This window comes from Rhinolophus hipposideros (genome assembly GCF_964194185.1).
Source record: "Rhinolophus hipposideros genome assembly, chromosome: 6".
In the NCBI taxonomy this organism is placed as follows: Eukaryota; Metazoa; Chordata; class Mammalia; order Chiroptera; family Rhinolophidae; genus Rhinolophus; species Rhinolophus hipposideros.
The window spans coordinates 100,458,534-100,484,303 of record NC_138052.1 but is presented as its reverse complement, the minus strand read 5'-3'; the positions used below and the strand labels follow the sequence as shown (position 1 = coordinate 100,484,303).

Sequence of the window (25,770 nt, the reverse complement as noted above, 5' to 3'; positions counted from 1 at the left end):
TGGAGCCCCGCAGCCTGAAGGCCGTGCTGTCGGAGCAGGTGGCCACTAGCCACGTGTGGCTATTTAGATCTAAATGGTACAGAATGAGAAGTCAGTCCCTCAGTTGCAGCAGCCTATTTCGGGGTATCCGTGTTTGCAGTGGAGTGTGTGGCGAGCGGCGCCATGTTGGACAGCGGACCGTCCACCATGGGAGAAGGTTCTGTTGGACAACGCTGCGCGAGGGCTGGCAGGGCCCTGGGGGCAGGGTGTTACGGAGGTGAGTGCTGGGGTGGTAACCGGGACCTGGCCTGCCTGCTCCTATCCCACCTGCCAGTCCTGCGCAGGGACCTGGACCCACAGGCTCAGCTGCAGACCAGGGAAGATGCCCAATGAGTGAGCGTCAGGTGGACCCTGAAGCCGTGGAATGAGCGGAACCACCAGGATGTTGCTGTTGGCATGGCGTACAAACTCAGGACCTGGGGGAGAATCCAGGACCCCACACGCCTGTCTCCTGCTCGATGGCCATGTGGCCAAGCGGGGGCTGGACTCAACATGCGCTGACCTCAGCGTCACCCCTGAGTAGTGTTGAATCCTTTGGGACTCAGTGTCCCCGTTTGTAACCCTGTGATCGTGCTTGCCTCTCTCCTGGGGGTGGGGGGTGGGAAGGATGGCTCAGAGGGAGGGTGTGTGTTCACTGATGGGGAGCACGTGCACTGAGGCCGGTCCCCAGGTGCCATCTTAGCTGGGGAGGATGCGGCCTCCCTGTTGGGGCCCCAACCCCAAACTCAGCCGGAGCCCAGGGTTCCTGCAGTCGTCCAGAGGAGGGGTCAGTCCTCAGCCAGAGACGCAGTAGGGAGAGGCCTGGGGTCTGGTCAGTGGCCCAGCACCTGCCCAGGTTGTGTGGTCCCTTGGTACGAGGGCACTGTTTTAGATAGCACTCCTGGTTGACCAGCCTCTCCCAGCTCCACACCCAGGCCTGGCAGAACATCAGGACCCCACGCAGACGCCCACACTAGCCCGCCCTAAGCACCCTTGGGCAAATCCAGCAGCCACCGAACCCTGAGGGCAAGTTAACATTGGGGGCTTCTTGCCCTCCTGGTCCCCTGAACTTGGCCGGGGGTGCTGGGCCTCACCCTTCTCCCCTGGAGGGCCCTGGGCATCTCCCCGCTGCGCTGCCAGTTCTTCACACAGGAGTGGTGGGGCAGCCTTGCCAGTCCAGAGGGGCTGTTCCCACCTCCCCTCAGTGGGGTGCCTCTGACCCCACATTTATATAAGGAGCCCACACAATACAGGCTTGAAGGAGCAAACAGACCTGTTTGTATTAATGCCAGCCACCAAAGCACCTGACGAACAGTGACGCCCACAGTGGCTGTCTCCACGCCCACCTGCCCCCGCCTGCTGACAAAGGTCTGGGCGGGTGCAGTGGAGTGCTGTCACCCCACCCTGACCTCAGGGGGGGAGGGGAAGTGGACTTGGGTCTGCCTGAGGCCGGGGTTTCTCACAGGAATTTTCATGCTCCAGCCTTTTGGTGACCAGATCCTGGCTGACTTGGGTGGGCTGAAGTAGCCTTCCCCAAATGCACCAGGCTCCCCCATTCTGGTGGCTGATGCCAGGGAGGGGCGTGGGTCCCTGGCCTCACCTGTTAGGAGGCAGATATGGAGGCAAGGGCTTCCAGGAGGAAGTGGCGTTCAGGCTGGGGCAGTGTTGTCCCTTGGACAGGGGTCCTAGGATAATTGGGTACCTGGTGGAAGCTGCAGTTGGATGCTTCTCAGAACAGAGCTGGTTGTGACCCACAGATGTCCCTCACCCTACCCTGGGCTCTGTCACCTTTGCACTCTTGTCACCCAGGGCCAGGTCAGCAGGTTGTGTGTGTGTGGGGGGGTGCCATCAAAGGTGCCGCGAGCAGGGTGGGCTGCAGCATACAGGTAACCACCATGGCTCAGGTCCTGGTTCTGACCTCCCAGCTGGGCTGACTGCTCAGCTCCCAAGGTTGCAGGTGGAGCCAATGGCAGTAGGTCCCCGCGGGGTTGATGAGAAGGTGACGAGCTCTGAGGGGCTCGGGAGCAGTAAGCAGCAGCTGAAGGTGGAAGAAGTCGGGTTATGACGGGCTGTGGTTCACGGGGTTGGCTGCTGACTGGTGGATGGAGCAGGGCTGGCTGTAGTGTATGCTCTGAGCCAGGGACCAATGGGTGGCATTGTTACTGTCACAGCCAGAAACGCAGGTGCAAGAGCAAGGGGGGTGGGGAGGAGGAGACCCTTTTCACAACCACCCTAGTGCCTCACAAAGTGAGCTTCCTGTCCCCACAACTTTAGGCTCAGCTGGGTGAGAGGTCTTCATTCCGGGGAGGAGGCTTCCACTGGGTGACACACCATGTCCCCTGCTGGCAAGGCTGGCGCCACCTCAGACCAGAGGCATCGGGCAGAGCAGGGGTTGCTCTGCAGGGTGGGGTGACTGACTGATCCTGACTTTCAAGGGACAGTGGGGTTTGCTGCTGCTCTGTGGGGCTTGGGGGGACATGCTGGGGCACAGGACACTCCTGATGCCTCTTGGGTTGTGTGGGAGGGGACACGGAGGGCAGAGCACGAATGTAGGCACTGCCACTCAAGGCCCTGCAGGGCGAAGATGGAAGGAGAGGCAAAGGGAAATGAGACACCAGCTACAGGATTTCATTCATTATTACTTGCTGTATGTATGCGTATATATTAACCAGGAGCTATATTATCTGAAGTTCGTCCGTGTTGCCCACTTTTGCCCATTTATTTCATTTAAGTGTTGATGGTGATACAGTTTCTGCTCCAGTCTTTCGGCTGTGGGATGCCCAGTGAGGTGCGTGTGAGCCAGGAGAGGAGTGAACACCGCAGACGCCCGGCGGCCGGTGCACAGCTGGCATGCAGGTGGCTCAGTGCTGTTGCTGCAGCCGGGAGGGAAGTAAGGTAGGAGGTGGGTACTGACGCTGAGAGCCCAAGGCCTCCCGTGCTGGCAGGTCTGTCACACGGCCTCGCACGCTTGCCCACGTGTCACAGAAGCTACAAGCCTGGAAATCATGGGCCCTTGCCAGCCAGAGCCCATGCTGGGTTCTGAGACAGGACCAGTGTGAGGGGGGAAAAGCCACTACGGCTCAAGCAGGTGGCAGGCACAGGACTTCGCCAGCAGCCCCCCCCCACGCCGTGTCCCCCGGGATGTCCCACATCGCAGGGGCCCGCAGCCAGAATCAGGCTGCTGGGCCCCCATCTCCCGACCTTGGCTCCCTGCCTCCAGCCCCCTGTAGTGTCTTTCTGCCTACAACTTAGTGGTTCTGCTCGTGCTGCCCGAGCCCTGTCCCATAAACTGAGGCTGACCTGGGGGGGCGGTGAAATGAGCGGCACTTCAGGAAGATGCGGAAAACGCCAACTCCGCGAGCAAAGGCCACCTCCGGCCGCGCAGGAACTGCCTCTTCCCAGGAGACGCCCGGCGCCCGCTCTGGGGACCGGGCTGACCAAGCGGGGCTCACGGACCCGAGCGCTCCCCGCGGGACCGCGACCGCAGGGCCTCCTCGTACTTCTGAAGCTGAGACCAGAAACCAGGGTTGGGCTCGGCCACGGGGCGGGCGCTCTTCACGGTCTGCAAGCGACGGGAGTAAGTTGATCGCTGCGCAGCGCTCCCCACGAAGTCCCCGGACGCCCCCGAGGCCCGCGCGCCGGCCCAGGACTGAGCCCCGCCCCTGCCTAGGCCCCGCCCCGCCCAGGCCCCGCCCCCACGAGTGCGCCCCGGCGGAAGGCCCGCCCCTCCGGCCCGGAAGGCCCGCCCACCTGGAAGGCCTGAGCCAGGCTGAGGCCGCGGTGCCGCATGAGGTAGGCGGTGCAGACGGCGGCCGAGCGGCTGCGGCCGTTCTTGCAGTAGACGAGGCAGGCGCCGCCGGCGCGCACCGCGGCCTCTATGGCGGCACAGGTGGGTTCCAGGTGCGCCAGCAGGTCCTCGGCGGGGTCGTCGAACACGGGCACGCGCAGCTCGGCTACGCCGGGTGCGCGCGGGCCGGGCTGCTGACGCGAGACGTTGACGCACAGGGTGACGCCTGCCCGCGCCAGCAGCTCCGGCGCGGCCGCGGCGCGTGCGTTCCCGAGGAAGAGCGAGGGCGCGACGTGTGCGAACGGGGGCGGCGTCGACGGGGCGGCCTCAGTTGCCCCGGGGCGTCCGGCTCGCCCCGAGTCCATGGTCCGCGCCTGGCCCTGCCTGCTGTTTTGGGCCGTCGGGCTGTCAGCTGGGCGCCCCCGGGTCCTAAAGGCCTCGGAGGCCTGCCCCTGGCGGGCCGCGTCGGGCCGATAGTGGTCCCTCCTCTGATTGGCTACGGATGGAGAGGGCAGCCATTGGCTGGGCTCCTGGCCCTCGGGGGAGTCGGATTGGCGGTAGCCAGGTGGGCGGGGCCTGGCAGCCGACCTGCGGGGCGGAGCTTGCAGAGCTGCAAGTGTGGGTCCCTGCGGGGCCTGGGGGTTCACTGACGTGGACGCCTGCCTGGCAGCCCGCCCGGCTCGGCCGACCAGGGGGCTCCAGCCGGGCGCGGGGAGGTGGGCTTCTCAAGCTGGGCTGCCGCGTAGAGGAGCCGGGGGCCCTTGTCACGAATTCTCATCCGGACACTGATGAGCGTCCTTGTCGTCCTGTTGATAAACCGGCTGGTTTCGTGTATTCTTAGTAAGTATTGTAACTGCAGGACCGGCTGAGGTGCCCTGTAGTACAGCTTTCTGTTTATTCCTCTTGGTCCTCTGCTTCCTAATAAATTGCACTTTGAAATTTCTGCATTTTCTGCTTTTATTGTAAAACATGGTCCACATAAGATAAAGCCGTTTACCATTAACTTTTCATTTCTTCCTAGACCAGTAGTTTTGTTGATTTTAGTTTTCTAGTTATTAACTTTTGGGTCATCACTGTAACTTAAAAAAAAATTAATACCAATGTCCACACACTTGCCTCTTTAATAAGATTGAATAAGAAGACCTTTTCAATAGATGTTTCTGATATCCAGTGTCTTTCGGGCAGTGGTTTCATTGAAAAGTAACGTTTGCAGCCTTGCATATATTTAGTTATTGCAATTTCAATTTTATTCCAATAGTAAAATTTTTTTCTGCTGCGTCTCCATTGTTTACTTAAGGTCTGCAATGCATTCTACCAGAAATTATTCTCCAGCACCGACCCACCCCACGACCTAGTAGCAGATAGAGCTGACAGTGCACCTGTTCAATCTTGCTGGGCTGTCTTGATTTCCTCCTTCCAGCTGCAGCCACCCCGCATCGGTAAGGGTCAGATCTTCACTGCAACCTGGGGCTCCCTCCCGACCTAAAGACTCAGATATGGGTCTGTAGCCAGGTGGTCACTGGCTGCAGGTCCAGACATCACCTACAGAGGGCCTCCTAGCATCCATTTCCCTCTTCCTCTGTCCTAAGGACAGACAGACAGACTTTCCCGGGGTGGAGAGGGAATGGAGTTCCCATTTTCCCGAGTTCATGGGAGCCATCCAACTAGGAGATGTCCCTGTCCCCCAGCTCCAGATGTGGGCCCTGATTACCTCCAGCCAATCAGTAAAGCTGTTCCCCCATGATTGCTTCAGCAAAGGACTTGGGCTCTCAGGAACCAAGGAGGGGAGAGGAGCTTGTAAGTCTCAGTTCTTTCCTTATGACCACAAGGGGAAGGCAGCCTTGTGGAGGGCACAGCTCACTGGCCCACGTGGGACTCCAACCGGCGACTGCACTGCTGGCTCTGTCCCCAGTTCAGCACGGGTGCCCTGAATTGAGGGGGCAGCCTCGAGGGGTCTTGAGCCAAGTGGGAGCCACAGCAAGGGGGCTTTCTAACCAGGGCTGTGTCTCTCCTGCTCGTTTCTAACTATCTACGTACCCACCGTATCCTCAGTAGCAGACCAGCGGGGTCTTTGTCTGTCAGCTGGGTACTTCAGGGTGTGGGGACAGAGCCGGGAGTGCCGTTTCCAGGCTCTCGGCCTCACGTGGAAAGGTGCTCACTCGGGTAGTACATGGCCATCAACTGTGACTGGATGACCATCAGCTGTGGCTAGTTGGCCATCAGCTGTAACCAGTGAGCCATTGGCCAGTAATATAACTGTCATGGCTAGGCTAGTAGAAAATGGGGGCTAGCAAGAAGATGGTGGCTGAGCTAGCAAGAGCGGATTGCAGTTAGCACGGCGGATTGCAGCTAGCAAGTGAGATTGGTTGGCAGAAGAAGTGGACCGCAGGTTGTGGATAGTGTGGCGCCTGCTTCCTGTGTCTCCAGCCCAGCCGCCATCGAGACTACCGTGGCATGACTCCCCTACCTATGGCTCCATGGGTGTTCCTTTTTGGCCTCACCATGTCCTGCGTTCTTATGTGGGGAGCAGGACCAGAGACCCCACAGGCCACCCTGCATGACGCACAGCTTGCATGCCATTCTGACACACAATAAAGTCTGCACCTATCATTTAGTCCATCTAAAAAGTAATTTAAAGCAGGAGCCCCCAAAAATATACCCACTCACTTTACACATTGTATCTTGACCTACTGCATATTATACATAGTATATCCATACACTTCCTCGGATGAGTCTCCCTGTGGGTCAGCTCAGTGGTTCGCATTGCCTTCCAGCTTCAATTCCTTTCCTTCCTGTGAACGTCAAAGCACTTGAGAAGCAATCCAAAGGTAGTATCCTTTTGGAATTTTTAAACTGATTTCACCCACAATCTTTTAGTGTCTCACCTGCACCTAATTGATTGCAATTTTTAAGCGACTTTTCTTTGTTGACTTTTCAAAGCCTTCAACTGACTTTTAATAGAAATGCTATTCTCCTTTCTCACATACACAGTGGTATTTCATTAAATCTTATAAAAGTGATCGCAGGTTCAGCTGGTGTTTTCAGGTTTGCAAACATCATGACTGGTGATACGAGCCCCTAATTGGCTGAAAGCCAGTTGTCCTTAATATCAGTTTGCTAAATTACTAATTTGCTGAATTTACCAAGTTTATCAATTGAGCAAAAACTTAAACTCATGTTCTTGAATGTTGTCAATGAATATGAATACATTCTTAGCAAAACATTCTTGAACATATCCTTTAGTGTCAATGTAGGACTTGTCTCAATTTATGGAAATAGGGCTTTTTTATGTTTGTATGCCAGGTTTTAAAAATATCAGTGCATATATAATGAATATTAGCAAAATGTCAGCATTTCATATTGCATGTTTTCCAGTTTATAGAAGTTTCTAGAACACCTTTTCTTTTTGGACCACATTTTAGTAATTAGAATTGTTTTTACCAATCTCACCAAATTGTCAGATTTGCCACAAATAGTTTTTCCTTTAGCTGTTGTTTAGAGTTTTTCATATTGGGTGATGAATTCGTTTCCTAAAGCTACTGTAACAAAGCGCTACAAAACATGGCAGCTTAAAACAACAGAAGTTTATTCTTCCTTCCTCTGTGTTTGGGTCTCCCAAATCTCCCTCCTAAAAAGGACACTAGTCCATTGGTTTAACCCAGTATGACTTCATTACATCTGCAAAGACTCTATTCCAAATAAGGTCATTAACAGGTACTAAGGTTAGGACTTCAATTTATCTTTTGGGGGGACACCACTCAGCCCACAACAGGTCACGGTGTGGTTTAACAGGTTTGTAGGACATTTTGAAGTGTTAGTTGACTTTTCCTTTCTCTTTTCAAAAATGTTGAAGACACCAGTTTGTTTCAGCTCAGTTTCCCAGACTGCAGTTGGAGGGAGCAGGGGAGAGGCTAGACCTGAGGTGTAAGAATAAGAGGTGAAGAGAGGGGATCCAGGAACCTAGGTGAGTATGAGGGAGAAGAGAGGTGAATTGGGAGACAGAAATTGCAGGGTAGGAAGACCCCCTAGACCCCTGGAATCCTGGCACAGCTGCCTTAGTCCTGCCAATCGAGCGAACAGGGAAGGGTCTGGGCATCGGCTTTTCATATCCCTTTCCCCCTGTTCTAAGGGGCAGTCTGGGATAACCCCAAACCCTGCGCCTTCAGAGAGCCCCCCCCCTTTCCGGGAAGCCCCAGGTGCTTCAATTGCACAAAGCCTTGTGCTGTTTCCCACCGTTGTTTTTGCACACACGACTTCAGTTTCTTGAAATGTGCTTTTTTTTTTCAGAGAGCTCCTACGCATCCTCTGAAACCCTTCCCTGGAATCTTCTTTCCATAAAGTCTTCCCGTGACCCTGCGTCCAGACATCTAGTCCTTCTCTCCCAGTGACCCCGGTCCCCTAATCTCATCTTGTTCCCCTACCAGACCAGGAGCTCCCCGTCTGTGATTTCCACAGACATTTACTGAACGGGCGAAAACCTGCTTTGGAGGCATGCCAAGCTTGATTAAATACTGAGTCCTGCCCCCTCGTGCGTGACTGTGGACAGGTTAATTTGCCCCTCAGTTGTGCCTCAGTTTCTTCAGGTGTCGCTCGGGCACATTCCCCGAGCTGTGTTCATGGGGGCGTTGGGAGCATTTCGCGCTATCTCCTCCAGGGAGCCCTTGACCTAGAGGCTTGACCCGCCATCCTCTGCTGGACATCGAGGTCAGTGTCCCGGGTGGAGACGGACGTGCCAGGTCCCTGCGTTCTCGGGGGCTCAGATAGAAGACCAGCACTCGCGGAGGTGCGAGGACGCTGGGTGGCACCGAGGGGGGTCCCGGCAGAGGGCCCTGTGAGGTCACAGACGCCGTGGGGCGTGTCCGGGCGCAGCGAGGCGCGGGATTGGAGGAGGCCGCCGTGGGCGGGGCGCCGGTCTCCAGGGAAACGCGACGCTCTCCGCTCCCGCGGCGCAGGCTGGCGAGCGGGGCTGCGCGGCCGTGGCCGCGGCGCTGGGCGGACCCGTCTGCTTGCGCGCTCCCCGGGCCTCCGTGCCGGCCGCGGGGGCGCGTAGGATCCCCGCGGGGTCTCCGCCGGTCCGGGTGAGCCGGCGCGGGGGGGGGTTCGCTGAGCTCCGCGCGAGAGCGGTGGGGGCCTGTGCGGGGCTCCCACGGCCCTGGGCCGGCGCCGCTGTCCTGCGAGGAGCAGATGTGGGACCCTACGTGCGTGACGCGCTGTGAATGTGGGCTGAGCGGGGCCGTGTCCCCGCGCCCCGCGCCACCACCCTCGCGGGCTGGCTCCTGAGGCCCGCGGGGAAGGGAGAGCCGGCGGACTGAGGCCCCCGTCGGGCAATTAGCCGGCGCAGGTCGGACCCCGCCACGTGGCTCCTGACTTGGCCGTGGGAGGGTGGTCCCGCTGGCTCGTCCTGTGGTGCCCCCCACCCCACGGAAGGGACAGGAGCACCCTCGGGGCGCTGGCGAAGGTGTCCCCTGGGGTTCCAACAGGTTGAGGGGCCGCGCCCTTGGGCCAGTGGGTTTAAGGGAGAGGCCCGTCTCTCTGAGGCCCGTGGGCGGTCAGTGGGCACCTGCCAGGAGCCCTGAAAGCTAATGTGGGTCTCTGGCTTTGCTTCCAGTTCAAGGACGAGAGCCATGGAAGGTGGTCATTCCTCAGCTGTATATTGTGAAGTCCCAAATAGTGACCAGCTGCAGGGGAGCAGCAGCAAGTCTGCTGCCTCTGAGGACCCCGGGGCCCTGGGGAGCTCCACGCTCTTCGTCCAAAGGTGTGGGACCCTCTCTTAGGGAGGTCTGACTGTGACCCTGCGGAACAGACGTAGCTGGGATCCAGCTTTGGGGAAGGTGTTAACTCGCTAAAAGTTGTTTTGTCCCTCCAAGTGAAGTCACATTGTGAGGGGGCGGGTAGGACTCCAACATATGAAATGTGGGGGGGGGGGGGCACAATTCAGTCCATAATCACAGGTAAGAGAGAAAAACATCAGAAGCCCCACAGTTCGTCATTGTTGCATGTGGGAGTCTATCCTTCCTGGCTTCTTCCTGGAGACACACACCAACGTGGCAAACGGAGGGTCTTGTGTTTACAGCAGCCGAAGCCCCTGGGTCAGGCACGTGCTTTAAGCCTCTGTGGCTCACGGCTGGCCTTTGAGAGCCATCTGCTGGCGGGACTCAGAGTCCGAGGGTTCCCAGGCTATGTGAGGCCAGACAGCAGCACCAGTCTAGACAGACGCCCATGGGCAGTGTCCCCAGAGAGGACTTGAGTGGGGAAGGATGCAGAGACGTGTGTGTGTGTGTGTGTGTGTGTGTGTGTGTGTGTGTGTGTGATAGGGCGGGGGTGGGGCCACTTTAAGTCAGGGCAAGAACAGGGAAGAAGCCGGCCACCCTGGTCCGTGTTCCCTGCCCCTTGCCAAGTGCCCACACATCCCTACATCCTCTTACTGCCTTACACGTCTGCTTGCTGCCCCGCAAGCTGCTCTCAGATCATCCCTTGGCCCTAAGCCCCCTCTCCTGTTCAGACTGTTCACGGGTCCATGCAGGTTTGCCCAGTGTCGGCCTCCTGCCCAGCTCATGAGAGAAGACCCTGCAGGGGGCACCCTGGGCCCGTGGAGGAGACAAAGCTCACCCAGCAAACAGCTGGAGTGGGGCAGCCATCTGCTTCCACTGCCTGGTCCTCACCCTGGTGAGGCAGACAGAGCTACACACGTACTGTGCTTTCCACTTCCTGTGTGACCCTGGGCAGTCGCCACCCCTCTCTGCTTCAGTGTCCCTTTCTGAAAAGAGGGAAAGCAGCAGCATCTGCCTGGGGGGCTGCTGGGAGGATGGAATGAGATAGAGTGTGGTTCTGAGCACACAGTCGCTCTTGAGACCTTCAGCCAGCCTGGTTCTCCCCTCCTGCCCTTCACCCCCCACCCTTACCCCCCAGGGACGTCCCAGAGGCCCCGGAGGAGGAGGCGGAGTCTGAGGGCCCCCTTAGTGAGCAGGATCTGAAGGATGCCTACCTCCAGCTCGCCCAAGGTGTGCAGGAGTGGCAGGACGGCTGCGTATACCAGGGGCAGTTCGGGCTGGACATGAAGCTGGGATATGGAGAATTCTCGTGGCCTACGGGTGAGGTAACTGGCTTCTGCTGCTTCCTTCCCTCCTCCCCCCAGGGCTCAGGCAGCAGGGCAGCCCCTCTCCTACTCAGACTGTTGTCTTGTGAACTCGGAGATCCATCACGGGAGGGTTGCCAGGCTAATGTCTGTCCTACCTGAGACGTGCCTGGAAAGTGCCCCAAGACCTCCTGTGACCAGGACAGGTGGCGGGCAGGGACCTGAGCCCGTGCTGAGCTTGTCAATGCATGCAGGGCACCAGGACCTTAGTGATTCGAGCACTGACTCTTGATCAGCATTTGTTTCTTTAGTCTTCAACTAATTTTCATTTACCCCAAATTGTGCTGCCCAGTGGTACAGCTGCCCTCGCGGTGATGGGAGGTTTGGGCCCATCGACCTGTCCTACCGACAGGTTGCCTGGGTTCTCCCCGGGAAGGAAGACAACAGCAAGGGGGCGTTGAAGTGAAGTCCAGCTTTGTGACTGCCTGGCACAGACCTCTGGGTCCACCGAGCAGTGCTTGTGAGGCCATGGCGGCTTGTGAACCCCAGAGGCTGGAAGGAAGGGGGCTGGCGCTCTGAGCAATGACCTCGACCACGTGAACTGTGTTTGACCCACAGGACCAAGCATGTCCACTCTGCTGGTCAGATGAGGCCTCCGTCTGTGCAGAGGCCCAGGGAGGGAAGTGTGGAGACGTTTGCCCCAGTGCTGGGGGGTGGACGTAACTCTCTTCCTGCGGAGGGTTAAATGTTCCTCTTGCTGTCCTACATAGATGACTTGCAACGTAGGAGTTTTTAGTTGAGTGGGCTCTTATACTCCCCATGACATCGTGCAAATTGAATGTTGGCAGAAGATGGGCAATGCCCAGCCTAGTGCCCTGGCACTGCCAGGAGGAGTAACCGACAACCCAAATTAGACCTGGCTGAAACCAAAGAGGGCCTTTGTTGACTCTTGTAACTGAAAGCGCATCACAGGGTCATGTAGCCCCCGGTGTGGCCGGGTCCAGGGGTTCTAAAGGCCCACCAGGCCCTCTCTCTCCACATCTCCATGGGCGGGGTGGGGCAAGACTGACCTTCCATCATCTGGTGAACCCCCAGGGGTGGCATCACACACTCTGGAAGTGAGAAAAGGCCCCAGCAGTATACTTGTCTGGCTTGGGGATGGGTCCCATGGCCAAACTCAAATTAAGGCTGTGGCCAGGGGTCGGGAGTCCTCTGGCTGGCCAGGCTGGGTCACATGTGCTTGGGGGGGTAGTGTCGGCCCACTGAAAAACCTGTGGGAAGTCATCTCGATTGCCAGAGGAAAGAGAAGGGACATCGAAGCAGGCCACAGCCGCGTCCCCTCCGTGCAGAGTGGTCTGCTAGCACGGACGGCTGACTGCGTGCCGACCCAGCCTGCTTCTGGGTGCGAGGCGGTCTGACAGGCAGGACAGTTGGCTCTGGCGATTGGGCATCACATTCTTGTTTCCTGCTGGGGCCCCAGTGCAGGGGTCGCAATAGGCCCACCCCTAACACAGACAGAGGCCCATCCATGGCCTCAATGTCAAAGCCACACCCATGTTCCCAGCCAGGGCCCCCTCCCCATCCCCACCAGGGCTAAGCTGGTGACTGGAGGCTGCTGCCTTGAACCTGAGCGGGAGCCAGGCAGGGTGAGGGCTGAGCCTTGGCTGGAGCTGAGTAGAGACATATCCTGCCCAAACTCAAGGTGGGCAGCAACCTGGCCATGGCCCTTCTTTGCTGACAGGATGTCTGGGAATTTCTGACACCGCCCCCAATACCTCCACCTGTGCCAGGGCAGGGAGAGTGTGGCCACCGGGGGCTGGCCGCCTGGCACCTGCTCTGTGTGATTTGGGTGACCAGCTCTGTCACACTGGTCACCCAAACTTGAAGGGGACCCTGTGGCAAAGCACCCCATGAGGCTACCATCGCAGTAGTCCCCATTCATTGCTGGCCAGGCGGTGGCTCAGCCAGAGCCTGTCCTGTAAGGCTCTGGGTCATGAGGGGTAGCTGCTCAGACACGCCTGTCACCCAGCTCTCTGTCCACAGTCCTACCAAGGGCAGTTTTACCGGGACCACTGTCACGGCTTTGGCACCTACACGTGGCCAGACGGCTCCAGTTTCACTGGCATGTTTTACCTCAGCTCCCGAGAAGGCTATGGCACCATGTACACGAAGACAGGTCTCTTCCAGGTGAGGGGACAAGGCCTCGTGTGTGTGCAGGTGAGGGGGTGGGGCTGCCATGTGTGCAGGCCACTGGACAAAACGCTATTTAGGTTCTGGGGAAGTTGGTTTCTAATTTTTAATGATTATGATGATACCAATAATATGGCACATGGAAGTGAAAATGACAACAAAACGAGAAGAAATTGAAAGTCTCTTGAGCAGGGGACGCAACATTAGCAAGTTGTATGTATCTTAGACGGAACAGTAAATGCAGCTACATGTTTACTTATTATACGTGAGCTGGGTCAATGTATCTACTGTTTTGCAACTTGTCTTTTTTTTTTCTGGAGACCATTCCTGATTTTGCAAATACAGACACCTTTTTGCTTCTTTTACTACAGCTTACAGTGACATTCACCCGCTTTAGTATACAGTTCTGAATGTTTGGAGGCACAGACTACGGCCACACTCAAGACTCAGAGCAGCTCCACTCCCTACACAGTCCCGTGTGCCCCTGGGCACCAGGTCTCCCCTCCGCCCCCAGCCCTCGTCCCATGCCTTTTTGCCTGTAACGTGGCCTTTGCACAGGGCCATGTCCACGGAATCACACGATACGTAGCCTTCGAGTTAGTGTCTCACGTGTGTAGTCGTGTGGGTGGAGAGCTTCCCCCTTCTTCGTGCCTCCACAGCTTAGCACCCCCGGCTGGCACACGTGTGCATGGTCTCCAGGTTATATGCACACACACGTACATGTGGGGTTTTGTCTGTCCGTGTGTGTGTAAACACCCCACTCCCAGGTTCCCTACTCGATTCCCACCCCACCCTCCAGCCCTTAACCACCTCTAACCTGTTCCTCGCCACAGTCGTTTCCCCTTTCCTATAATTTCATATAAACGGAATCATACAGTACGTAGTATTTGATCTTTGCTTTCTCTGGCTCAGGGCGTGATTCTTTTGAGATTTATGCACATTTCTGTAGTTAATTTCTTTACGTTATGGAGTAGTATTCATCATATGGATAGAAGACATTTTTTATTGATTTACGACTAGCTGCACATTTGAGTTCTTGCAAGTGTCTGGCCGTCGTGACTAAAGCTGCTAAGAGCTTTTGATTACCAGTCTTCATGTGGACGTAAGTCTTAATTTCCACTTGGACAAATACTGTGAGTAGGGACCAATCATATGGTAAGTGTGTAGTAAGTACGAGAAACTGCCTAGTGCTTTTTAAAGGCATTGTCCGTTTCAACCATCACTATATGAAATTTCCAGTTTCTACATATCTTCTTCAATACTTGGTATCGTCAGCTTTTAAAATTTTAGCCATTCTTATGGGTGCATTTTTTTGCCTTCATGTTTTAGGATTCTACTGTTAGAATTTAGCTTTAAATTTTTTTGTAATTATGTTAAAAACCTGATATTTTCCCAAAGTCAAATCTAGCAAACAAACCCCCCTCTCCCCCCGAGTCAGCATCCATCCTTTTCTCTTCCCTCTGATTCCTCCCTCGTCATTGCTGATGCTTTATAGTCTTAGCTTCACATTTACAGGTGTTGAATAAATATGCACACACACCACCCTCCCATACAGCACACTCCCCTGGGTTTCCTGCCTCTCGTGGGAAGGATGTGACGCGGGGACGGCCCCCAGGCAGGGCGGCGGTCGTGGCCTGCCTCATGAATCCTGCCATGTTCTGCCGGGGATCTTGGGATGCTTTTCTGGGAGAGACAGTGTTTGCTCAAAAAGTAAACAGCTATCAAAAACAGAAAACGTAAAGGTTGCATGCCGTGGACTGGCCCTCCTTGTTTAATCATTGGCTCATTAGCATTTTTGCTGCTGTGATGAGCACTGTGTGACCATACTTGTGATTAGAGCTTGGGTGACAGGTTACTTCCTCACGATAGATTTCTAGACCCGGAGCCCTTGGCTCAGGGATACAGGCACCTTGGACTCTGCACAGACCTGCAGCTGCTGCTCCTCCACTGCCTGCCTCCCCTGCCTTGCACCCCCTTTTCTTGCTCTGCCCCTAGTCTTTCTTCCAGGCCCATCAATCTTGTGGCTTCACACCTGCCCAATGACACTCTCCCTATGCCATTCCCCTCACCTCTCTCCACACCCCACCCTCCCTCCCACCCCACTGGGCCACTTCCACAGACTGGTGGCACTTCGTGTCCCATTGCCATTCTGCAGATTGTTGCCTGTACCCCAACCTCTTTGCACAAGAAGTCACCCTCAGTGCATTTTGCTCATTCATTCCACCTTCTGCCACATGTTCTAGACTGGGAACTTCTTGTGGGTGGGGCCATGCAGAGTGAAGCCTTATGTCCTATCCGTCCTTTCCGTGGTGCCACACCCCGGGACTGCAGCCAGAGGTACCTGGACGGGTGTGTGGGACAGATGGAGAGCTGAGACGGGAGCTGCCTTTCCTGTTCACAGATGCGGGCACAGCTCAGGGAGTGATGTGTATGTCCCACTGTTTCAGGCCCAGGTGACTTCCTCTGCCCTCCCATGACCTCCAGGCATCCTTCATTGCCATCTCAGGAGAGATCACTTCCCCGGAATCGGCCTTTCTCTGTGCTTCCTGGGCGGAACTCTGGTCCTGCGATGGTTCCCTTGTTGTGGGGGCCGCATTGTGGCTCCTTGTTTCTGTTCTGGCCCTCATGGCTCTTCCCTCTCCACATCTGGTGGAAGCATCCAGAGAGGCCCAGGAAGTGCTGCACTCTGCTGGGTTCCCAGGCAGCCAGGGTGTCCTTCCTCCTCCCTCACACCTGCTGGTGCCTCCACCCCATACGCTGCTGAAGCACCAGCCCCTCGTGGCATCACAACGCACTTCCACCCTGAGAGCCCGGTCATGTCCCCACCTGCCCGCCAGCCTTTAGCGCCACCTCTATCCACCAGATCGTTCCCTAGCGACACATTTGCTTTTGGTCCCTGTGCCTCGGGCATACTAAGACCAGTGAGTACCAATTGATCAAATGCATTTCTTAGAAATACGTTTTCTTCTTTGGATTTTAAGAATCAGGTGGCAAAGTAGGCCGCCCCGCTGAGTTCTCTCCGCTACCCGCTGGGTTCTGTTTCGCAGGGGCTGTACAAAGCTGACGAGCGCTTCGGGCCGGGCGTGGAGACCCACCCTGACGGCAGCCAGGATGTGGGGCTGTGGTTCCGGGAGAACCTGGTGAAGCTGTGCACGGAGACTCCCAGCAGCTTCTCCCTATGCAGTTTCCCCGAGTTCAAGGCCTTCCTCACGCACTGTCCCGCCAGACTCAGCCTAACGGCCGAGGAGACCATGCAATGGGACCTGCATGAGGAGCAGGACCCTTTTTTCTACGACTATAAGCGGTTTCTGCTGAACGACGACCTAACTCTGCCTCCGGAAACGCACATCTACTCCACCGACCACAGCCACATGCCCCTGACCCGCTCTTTGCGTGAAGATTTGGATGCCTGGATCTTCCGCCACGACGTCCCTCCGCTCGTAGAGGACGGAGAACCCTGGGTTGTCAGAAACGAGACCCCTTTAATGATCAAGATGCATAAGCAAGTTTACAAGTTCAGGTGATCAGTGCTGCGGGTCATCCCCACCGAGGTCTGGGGACCCGCTCCCCCTCTGACAGCCCCTGGCGCCTGGCTGAGTGGCTTTCAGGGTTGTGTGTCAGGTTAGGGGAAACGCTGCGCTTCCTGCCTCTGACGGAGGGACTCAGCAGGATGGGGAAGGCGGCGGGAGGGCCGTGCTGGGGCTTGTGGGCTGCATGCTGAGTGCGGGAGGGCTGTGCAGGGCCAGCCTGGCCCGGGCATGGGGATGCCGCGTCCCTCTGGCCTGCTGGGGACGGGCGGGGGTGGGGTGGCGAGCAGTGGTCAGGAACTTGCTTGGTGGGAGTGGAGCCAGGGCGGGCGCTAGCGCAGTGGGGCCTGGAAGGGCACATGGGGCAGTGTGAACTCCTGAGCTCACGGGGCTGACTTCATGTCCTGGTCCTGGGACCTTGTGCGTGTTTCTAATGTGTAGGTCAGAGCTCTGCAGGGTCATGTCTGTGACCAGATGGTCAAGTTCCTGCACAAGGTCCACCCGAGTTAGTCCCATGATGCCTTAACACCCATCTGGCCAGATAGCCACAGGTGGGAGAGCAGGGCTGGGGGTGGCCGGGCCCTGGCTTCTCCAAAGATGGCTGGGAAAGGTCGGAGCTGCTCTGTCGCTCTCCACAGATGCCCCCACACCCACAGCCCTGGGCAACTTAGCATCCACCAGAGAAAAACTGACTTTTTAAGTTAAAATTTTCGAGAATATTTTAATCCTTCTTAAACTTTGTCTTCAGATATAACTAAACTGTTTTAGAATGCATGTTTTGTGAGCATGAGTGTCTGCTTAGGCATCCATCCATCCACCCAACCACCCAACCACTGATCCATTTACCCATCCATCATCCACCTACCCAACCACCTATCCATCCATCCATCCATCCATCCATCCATCCATCCATCCATCCATCCACCCATTCATCCATCCATCCATCCATCCATCCATCCATCCATCCATCCATCCATCCATCCATCCACCCATTCATCCATCCATCCATCCATCCATCCATCCATCCATCCATCCATCCACCCACCCATTCATCCATCCATCCATCTACCTACCCATCCATCCATCCATCCATCCATCCATCCATCCATCCATCCACCCACCCATTCATCCATCTATCCATCTACCTATCCATCCATCCACCCATCCATCCACCCATCCATCCATCCATCCATCCATCCACCCATCCACCCACCCACCCACCCATCCATCCATCCATCCATCCATCCATCCATCCATCCATCCATCCATCCATCCATCCATCCATCTACCCATCCATCCATCCACCCATCCATCCATCCACCCATCCATCCATCCATCCATCCATCCATCCATCCATTCATGCATCATGCAAACTGAGCTGAGCCTGTAATCGTTGGTGACTGGTGGGTACAGAAGCTCCCATAAACCACAGGTTCTGGACTAGGATGGATGTTATGTGCACAGGAGGCTTTGGTGTGTGTGGTGAATGAGCCATGGGACTTGCATGTTCTCTGCTCAAGCAGGAAAGTGAATGAGCAGAGGTGGAGCACGGGTGCTCAGTGCCGAGTGCCGGGCCCATGTGTGTGCCTGGCCTTCCCTCAGGGCTGCTGGGAGAGCGCCTTTCCCAGCACACGGAGGGACCAGATGAAGCCGGAATGCACGAGGCCTCCTCGCAGCCACCACTCAGGGCTGGCAGCTGGCCTGATCATCCTCACCTGCAGGCTGTGTCCCCCACTGCGCCACGTCCACGCTGACCATGGCTGGCCAGCGGGGCAGCCCCCAGGGCTCAGGGTGAGGGGAGGGAAGAGGGCTGAGGGCATTTGGGGGGCAAGGACCTAGGAGAGTAAGAGTGGGAGGGGGAGGCTGCGTTGGTGGTCGGTTTTGGGACCAGAGCTGCCCTCACCCCACGGAAGCTCCTGTGTTGCCAGGAACAAGAAGGTGCACACCAGCTGGAACATGGGGGCCATCCTGGAGGGGGACCGGAGTGGCTTCGCGCGCCCCGGGCCCAAGGAGCAGCTGTCCAGGCAGATGATCCTAAAGGCCGAGGAAGGGGACTGTGACTGGATTTACGGGGTGATGAGGGACGGCCTTGCCAGCCCCGATGTGGCCGATGTGCAGGGCTACACTGTGCTTGCTGCGGCCGCTGTGAGCACCTCCCACTCCCCCGTGCCAGTGCGGGCTGCAGGGTCGTCCTTAGGGCCCTGAGTGATGGCACCTCGGGTGGGTGGGGACCCTCCCTTGTCCCTTCTCCCTTCTCCCCTCTGTGAACCCACTGTCTTCCCAGCCCCTAACTGAGACGTACAGGGTCAAGTGGAAGAGGAGCTGGGGGCACGTCGATCTTCTCATGCCTCAGTCACGTGTCACATTGTCCCTTTGCCAAGCCTGAGTGACAGCTTGTGTCACTCCCAGTTCAGGCCTGGCATGGGGCCTTCCTGGGGGAGGCTGTCTCCCAAGTGAGTGTCAGGTGCCCTTCTCGCCCCTCGCTGAGGGCACCTGTCGTCCTCCTGAGGCTCGCCTTCTCCCTCCAGGTTCACTGTCACACCGACATCATCAGCCTGCTGCTGGACAGCGGGGCCGATGTGAACAAGTGTACGGACGAGGGCCTCACACCACTCAGCATGTGCTTCCTCCTCTACTACCCGACCAGGTCCTTCCAGCCCAACGTGGCCGAGAGGACGGTGCCCAAGTCCCAGGTCAGCTTGTCAGCACCCGCGGGAGGCCCAGCGTCCGTTGTCCCCACCGTTCCCCCGGCCCCGACCGTCCATCCCTCTGTCTCTCGTCCCAGCTGCCCACCAGCCTCCCCCTCCTTGCACAGACCGTGTTCAGATGGGGTGGAACGACAATAAGGCTGGTGGTAGAGGTGGTGGGGAAGCAGGAAGAGGGGCGGAGCCTGCACACTCAGGAAGGTTTTCTGAGCTCATTGCCAGACAGCCTAGGGACATGTGTCCTTACGAGCCATGTGCACAGCAGCTCAGGGCTGGAGACCCCTCCTGGAGAAAAGGGGACCTCGGGAGAGGAGACACGGTGGGAGGGGGCTGGGAGGCCCTCCTCTGCCTGTTGTGAGCTACGCTGCCCGGAAGGTCCCTGGGAAATGCTGCTTTGCACGTGTGCTTCTGGGTGTTGTGGGGAAATGCAGTCATGTGTTACATGACGGCGTTCGGGCCAACGCTGACGCGTGTGCGACAGTGATGTACTGTAGGGCGTGGGTGTGCCGTGGGTGTGCCGTGGGCGGCCCCATGCCAGGCCGTGCCATCCAGGGTGTGAGTGCCTCCTTGGTATTCGCACAACCAAGTCGCCTAATGACACATTTCTCAGGCTGTGTCCCCATCGTTAAGTGGCACGTGACTGTGCCCAGAAGTGGTGGGTCACGTGATACTCCTGTGTTTCATCAGTTGAGGAACCTCCAAACTGTTCTCCGCTTGGCCGTGGCACCATCTTACATCCGCCCCCTTTCCAGTCCAGGCTCGAGGACAACTCACAGCACAGGGCCCAACTCTCTGTGGTGCAGGGCACACGTGGTGTCCACGTGTCCTGCATGTGGGCAGAGGGGCTGCACCCATAGGGGCAGGCTCCCCAGCCCTCAGGAGCAGACCCTGGACCCTGACCCTGATTGTCAGCCACGCAAGGCTGGCCGGGCATGGACTGATTCCACCCGGCAGCCTTTGGAGGGGCTGAGGGCTTTCTCTGATGGGGGGCCGGGGGCCTCCTGTGTGGTGCTGAGATGGCGACTTCAACCGGGAAAAGGCCCCCTTGGCCAGACAGGTCTCTGTTCATCGCTCACGCCCTCCCAGTCTCCGGAATCTCTTTCTTGAGGAAAGACATTTACTCACCATCCGACCTGTGCCCCTGGCAGGCAGTTTCTTGGGTTACCAGACACTCCATCTGTCCCCACTTCTCAAGTTGAAGTCCTGAGTGGCTGAAGGAGGCCCTGAGCCTGACCTCGTGGTGAGAGGTGTGGTGGGGAGCAGGCCCAGAGCCATTGTCCTGCGGGGCCTGGTGCAGGTTTCGCCTGCAGCGCGTGTGTCTGTGTTTCCTTTTTGGTAGAGCTCTCAAGGGCACCACACTCAGGCTGTTTCCAGACGCTCTGCTATGAGCAGTCAGATTGACAAGAGCGTGGCAGAAAATTGAAGGGAGAGGGTTTGGAAACCAGGGCTGTGATATCTGCTTTGCTTTTTTTGTGTGTGTCTAATTGGTTTGTATACTCTGTTTTTCTTAGTCAGAAGTTGTTCACATATAAGAATGACTGACTTTCAAGGTCAAAGGTGACCCTGTGAACAGAGGTAGCGGTCATTCTGGTCCTTCAGTGGGAGCTTCTGGGATTGGACAGCCTCTCCAGCCCAGGGGCCGTGAGCGTGGCCTCCAGGGTCTGCATGGAGCCAGCAGGGGAAGGAGCAGGGTGGGCGGACAGGCGAGAAGCACCCATCCTGGGGGGAGGGGGCTGCTGGTCCTCAGGGACCCTGCACCCAAGGGAGTCCTCGTTTACTTGGAGGAAATTCGTTCTTGCTGAAGGAATCAGGAGTCCACGAAGTCTTTTAATTCTCATCTTAAATTTCTTACAGAAATTGCACCCTTACTTTGTTTTTACATTTTTTATTCTGAAAAATGTTAGATATGCACAAAAGATAACAGTGCTATGAACATCTGTCGACCCGTCTCCCAGGGGGCTCGTCCACACTCCCCACCTGACCCCGCTGTGTGTCTCTCTCTCTCTTTCTCTGTTAACATAACCACAGACCCTATTCTCTCAGCTAAAAACACAAGTGGCCTTCCTTAGTGTCGCTGACGTCCCATCAGTGTTCATTCCCCCAGGTCTCTCCTCAGTAGTCCCTGAGAAGGGACTTAAGTGAACTCACACTCGAGCAAGTCCACACACTCCTACGGTTGGTGACGACTTCTTGTCTCCTCCGTCTGCCTCTCAGCGCCCTGTCACCTGTTTCTTCGAGAAGCTGGCTCTTGTTCCTCTGTGGGGACAAGGCGCTCTGACGGCTGCACTGGAGAGCGGCTCGCACCATGAGCGAGCGTGGGGGCACCTAGCAGGGCTGTCCTCGTAGATGAAGCCGCGTGGGAAGGCGGCCCTGTCATCCCTATGTGCCACCTGGGGCTGGATATGTGTAGTTGGGGCAGAGGTTCCCAGACCCACAAAACCTTAACTATTTACTGTCTGGCCCTTTACCAAAATAACAATCACAAAAAGTAATTTGGCCCCACCCCCGGCATTTCCGCCTCTGTGGGTCTGGGAGGGGGCCCAGGGACTGGTGGTGCTGACACTGGTGCAGGGCCCCCCCTTGGAGAAGGGAGGCTGTGGGACCAAGAGGGTGGGCAAGGCCCCCTCAGAGCTACAACGGAGCCCCTCGAATGACTTAAATCTTCCGAGGAGCCACACAGAAAAGGTGAAAGGTGGAACTAACTTTAGTAATGCACTTGGTTCAATCTGGTGTGTACTGAGTCTCTGACTGCGGGGTGTAGCCAGTATGACGACCACCACGGAGACATTTGTCATCTTTCCGGTGTCCTCACACTTCCGTGCAACCAGTGCTGGACAGGTCTCACTCTGGGCTCAGTCTGTGTGTGGCTGGTGGCCGCCGCGTGGCCCAGGTTTGTGTGTGATGCTCTGAGGCATCTGCGCCCCCTCTGAGGGTTCCCCGGAAGGCGCTGGGCAGAGCCCAGGTGCTCTGAAGGCCACTCCCTGCGTGAGATGAGCTCCATCCACAGGAGGTGTGTAATGGGGTTGTCACTCTACTTCTTCCTTCCGATGGTCTTTTTTTTGGGTGCTTTCCAAAGGAAGCTCCAAAACTCTCAGCAGCTCGAAACCATTCCTCTTTATTCTGCAAATCGGACTCGCTTTACTATGAGGCCTTGGTCCCCGCCCGAGGCAACCAGGAGTCCGTCGACCCAAGGGGCAGCTCCCAGAGACGGGAGTCCACATCGCCGAAGGGCAGCGTCAGCGACCTGAACAACGTGTTGGGGGACCTGGACAGGAGCACGCTGTGCAGCCATGAGACGAGCTTCAAGTCCAACCTGTGTGTGTACAACCTGTCCCTTGAGCTCTCCCGGGACATCCTGGAGAAGAGTGCCTGGGCCCACAGCATGCTTCAGGTCCCCTCCTTTGGCGACACCAGCTCCGACAAAGGGACCATGAGGCAGATGGCGCTGTCCATGACGGAGTAGGTGCTGGTGGGTGGGCGGTGGCGGGCGGAGGCGGGCAGGGGGGTGTGGCATGCTCAACATCACTCCCCTGGCCCCCAGGAGAGCATGCGTCAGAGGCTGCAGGGCAGCCCTGGTGGCCCTTCTGGGGGCCCTCGGGTGGCTCAGTGCTGGGGGCCTGGCTACAGCATGAGATGGGCGGGGGAGAGTCTAGGAACTGGGCCTAGACTGGCCCACAGGCGGTGGGTGCCACATAGGGCCTCATCCTGACGCCGCGCACTCGCCCCCGCCACGTACACCCACACGTGCACCTCACCCTCAGCCGTCTCATAGCCCTGTCCGCGCAGTCTAGACCAGCAGTTCTCAGAGTGGCCCATGTACCCCTGGGTGTCTCAGGCCCATTCAGGGAATCTGCAGGGTGACAGGGTTCTCACTGTGATCCCGAATGTTGTGGGACAGCTGGGTGACATTTGCACCGCGTTCCTTCACATGCCCACGTGCACAAGACAATGTGTTCCACTTGGAAATGCACTTAATGGAGCAGTAGAAGTGAGTTGTTTCTTAAATCCTGACCGGCCAGCCTACGCCTCTAACTGTGTGTGCCCAGGGAAGGACACTGAAGCACTGTTCCTCCAACCGCAGGAGAGGCTTTGCGGAGGGAGACAGTGCTCGGTGGCTGGAGCTGCACAGTCACAGTCCTTCTCCACGGGCCACCGTGGGACAGAGCGGCGGCTGGCACATGGGTCACGCCCTCTTCTGAACAGCCAGCCTTTCGCTTTACGGAGCACAGTTTACCGTGTGTGTTGCAGGGATGACATCCCCGCTCCCAAGGGAAAATCAGGTTTGCAGCATTTTCATGCAGCACCCACTGTCCACGGCACCGGGAGGCTTGGGACGACCTCCGTGAGGCAGTGCTGTCCACATGACCAAGTCTCGATGTCACAGGCTTCCTTGGGCTAGGACCCCTCGCGGGGCAGGGTTCCAGTGCAGCTAAGTACACATTTTCCAGAAAAATGTTTTATGTAATGTGCACTGGGTTTACCACAGTTACTTTGTAAAGGTATTAGCATTTGAAAAAAGTCTCAGTTTTAATTTGTTGTGCAGTAGACATAGAAGGATAGAACCCACATAAATCAACACTCTTTGGGGTCCTCAAAGAATTTTAAGAGTGGAAAGTGGTGTTAGGAGCAGGAAGATTGAGAACTGCTGCTCTAGACAGACCTGGCTCTCCAGGGACTTCTTCTCCTCCACCCCCCGCCCCGGTTCTGTGCTGGTGTTGGGGTCAGCACGACTGGCCACACCGGCCCCCTACCCTCACCCTCAGCCATTCTCACCGCCTGCTCCGCTCCTCACCACAGGCACCCTCCTCCCTGACCTCCTCCCTCCCAGGGGGCTGCTATCCCAGCCCACCCGCCTGGCACTCACACGGCCCCCAGCTCTCGGCACAGCGCCCCGTGGGGCCAGCTCTGTGTGCCTCGTAAGATGTGCGTGTCTGTGTGTGTGCCACTCTGTGTGTGTGTGTGTGTGCTGGTGTGTATATGTGTGTGATCTGTGTCACTGTGTGACTGTGTGACAGTGAGTGCCTGTGTCAGTGTATGTGTGCTGTGTGCATAGTACGTGTGTGCACATCTGTGTGTGTGTGCAGTGTGTGCACATCTGTACGGGTGTGTGTTGTGCAGTGTGTGCATATCTGTACTGATGTGTGTGTTGTGCAGTGTGTGTGCACATCTGTACCGGTGTGTGTGTTGTGCCGTGTGTGTGCACATCTGTACTGGTGTGTGTTGTACAGTGTGTGCACATCTGTACTGGTGTGTGTTGTACAGTGTGTGCACATCTGTACTGGTGTGTGTTGTGCTGTGTGTGCACATCTGTACTGATGTGTGTGTTGTGCAGTGTGTGTGCACATCTGTACTGATGTGTGTGTTGTGCAGTGTGTGCACATCTGTACTGATGTGTGTGTTGTGCAGTGTGTGCACACCTGTACTGCTGTGTGTTGTGCAGTGTGTGTGCACATCTGTACTGGTGTGTGTGTTGTGCCGTGTGTGTGCACATCTGTACTGGTGTGTGTTGTGCTGTGTGTGCACATCTGTACTGATGTGTGTGTTGTGCAGTGTGTGCACATCTGTACTGATGTGTGTGTTGTACAGTGTGTGCACATCTGTACTGGTGTGTGTTGTGCCGTGTGTGTGCACATCTGTACTGGTGTGTGTGTTGTGCAGTGTGTGCACATCTGTACTGGTTTGTGTTGTGCAGTGTGTGCACATCTGTACTGGTGTGTGTGTTGTGCAGTGTGTGCACACCTGTATTGGTGTGTGTTGTGCAGTGTGTGTGCACATCTGTACTGCTGTGTGTGTTGTGCAGTGTGTGTGCACATCTGTACTGCTGTGTGTTGTGCAGTGTGTGTGCACATCTGTACTGATGTGTGTTGTACAGTGTGTGCACATCTGTACTGGTGTGTGTTGTGCTGTGTGTGCACATCTGTACTGATGTGTGCGTTGTGCAGTGTGTGCACATCTGTACTGGTGTGTGTTGTGCTGTGTGTGTGCACATCTGTACTGGTGTGTGTTGTACAGTGTGTGCACATCTGTACTGATGTGTGTTGTGCTGTGTGTGCACATCTGTACTGCTGTGTGTTGTGCCGTGTGTGTGCACATCTGTACTGGTGTGTGTGTTTTGCCGTGTGTGTGCACATCTGTACTGCTGTGTGTTGTGCAGTGTGTGTGCACATCTATACTGGTGTGTGTTGTACAGTGTGTGCACATCTGTACTGGTGTGTGTTGTGCTGTGTGTGCACATCTGTACTGATGTGTGTGTTGTGCAGTGTGTGCACATCTGTACTGATGTGTGTGTTGTACAGTGTGTGCACATCTGTACTGGTGTGTGTTGTGCTGTGTGTGCACATCTGTACTGATGTGTGTGTTGTGCAGTGTGTGCACATCTGTACTGGTGTGTGTTGTGCTGTGTGTGCACATCTGTACTGATGTGTGTGTTGTGCAGTGTGTGCACATCTGTACTGGTGTGTGTTGTGC

At 56.6% G+C, this 25,770-nt stretch overlaps 2 protein-coding genes across 9 annotated transcripts in view; one reads left to right on the top strand and one right to left on the bottom strand.

Annotated features, from left to right (window-relative positions):
- Positions 1–652: 652 nt before the first annotated feature.
- DUSP28 (dual specificity phosphatase 28) lies at positions 653–4,867 on the bottom strand. Of its 3 annotated transcripts, none has more exons than XR_013993482.1 (3): positions 3,769–4,867; positions 3,319–3,580; positions 653–2,891 (listed from the first exon to the last, which is right to left on the bottom strand). XR_013993482.1 is itself a non-coding variant. In XM_081050730.1 (2 exons), the coding sequence occupies exons 1-2, from the start codon at positions 4,168–4,170 to the stop codon at positions 3,467–3,469; spliced, it is 516 nt and encodes a 171-aa protein (XP_080906856.1). In that variant the 5' UTR covers positions 4,171–4,867; the 3' UTR covers positions 653–3,466. The 3 variants fall into 3 exon arrangements, 1 of the variants encoding a protein (XP_080906856.1); XR_013993483.1 differs by having other exon boundaries at positions 653–2,056; XM_081050730.1 differs by having other exon boundaries at positions 653–3,580.
- Positions 4,396–25,770, top strand: part of ANKMY1 (ankyrin repeat and MYND domain containing 1) — a 50,911-nt gene continuing 29,536 nt past the window's right edge. For 4 of the 6 annotated variants that reach the window (XM_081050720.1, XM_081050719.1, XM_081050722.1 and 1 more), the window contains exons 1-6: positions 10,738–10,901; positions 12,924–13,067; positions 16,118–16,590; positions 18,526–18,742; positions 19,126–19,290; positions 22,379–22,761. In XM_081050720.1, the coding sequence (XP_080906846.1) occupies positions 10,860–10,901; positions 12,924–13,067; positions 16,118–16,590; positions 18,526–18,742; positions 19,126–19,290; positions 22,379–22,761 (1,424 nt within the window). In that variant the 5' untranslated portion in view covers positions 10,738–10,859. Of the gene's footprint in view, positions 4,646–5,102; positions 5,245–10,737; positions 10,902–12,923; positions 13,068–16,117; positions 16,591–18,525; positions 18,743–19,125; positions 19,291–22,378; positions 22,762–25,770 lie in introns of those variants that run through there. The other 2 variants (XM_081050723.1, XM_081050721.1) reach the window with 2 other exon arrangements.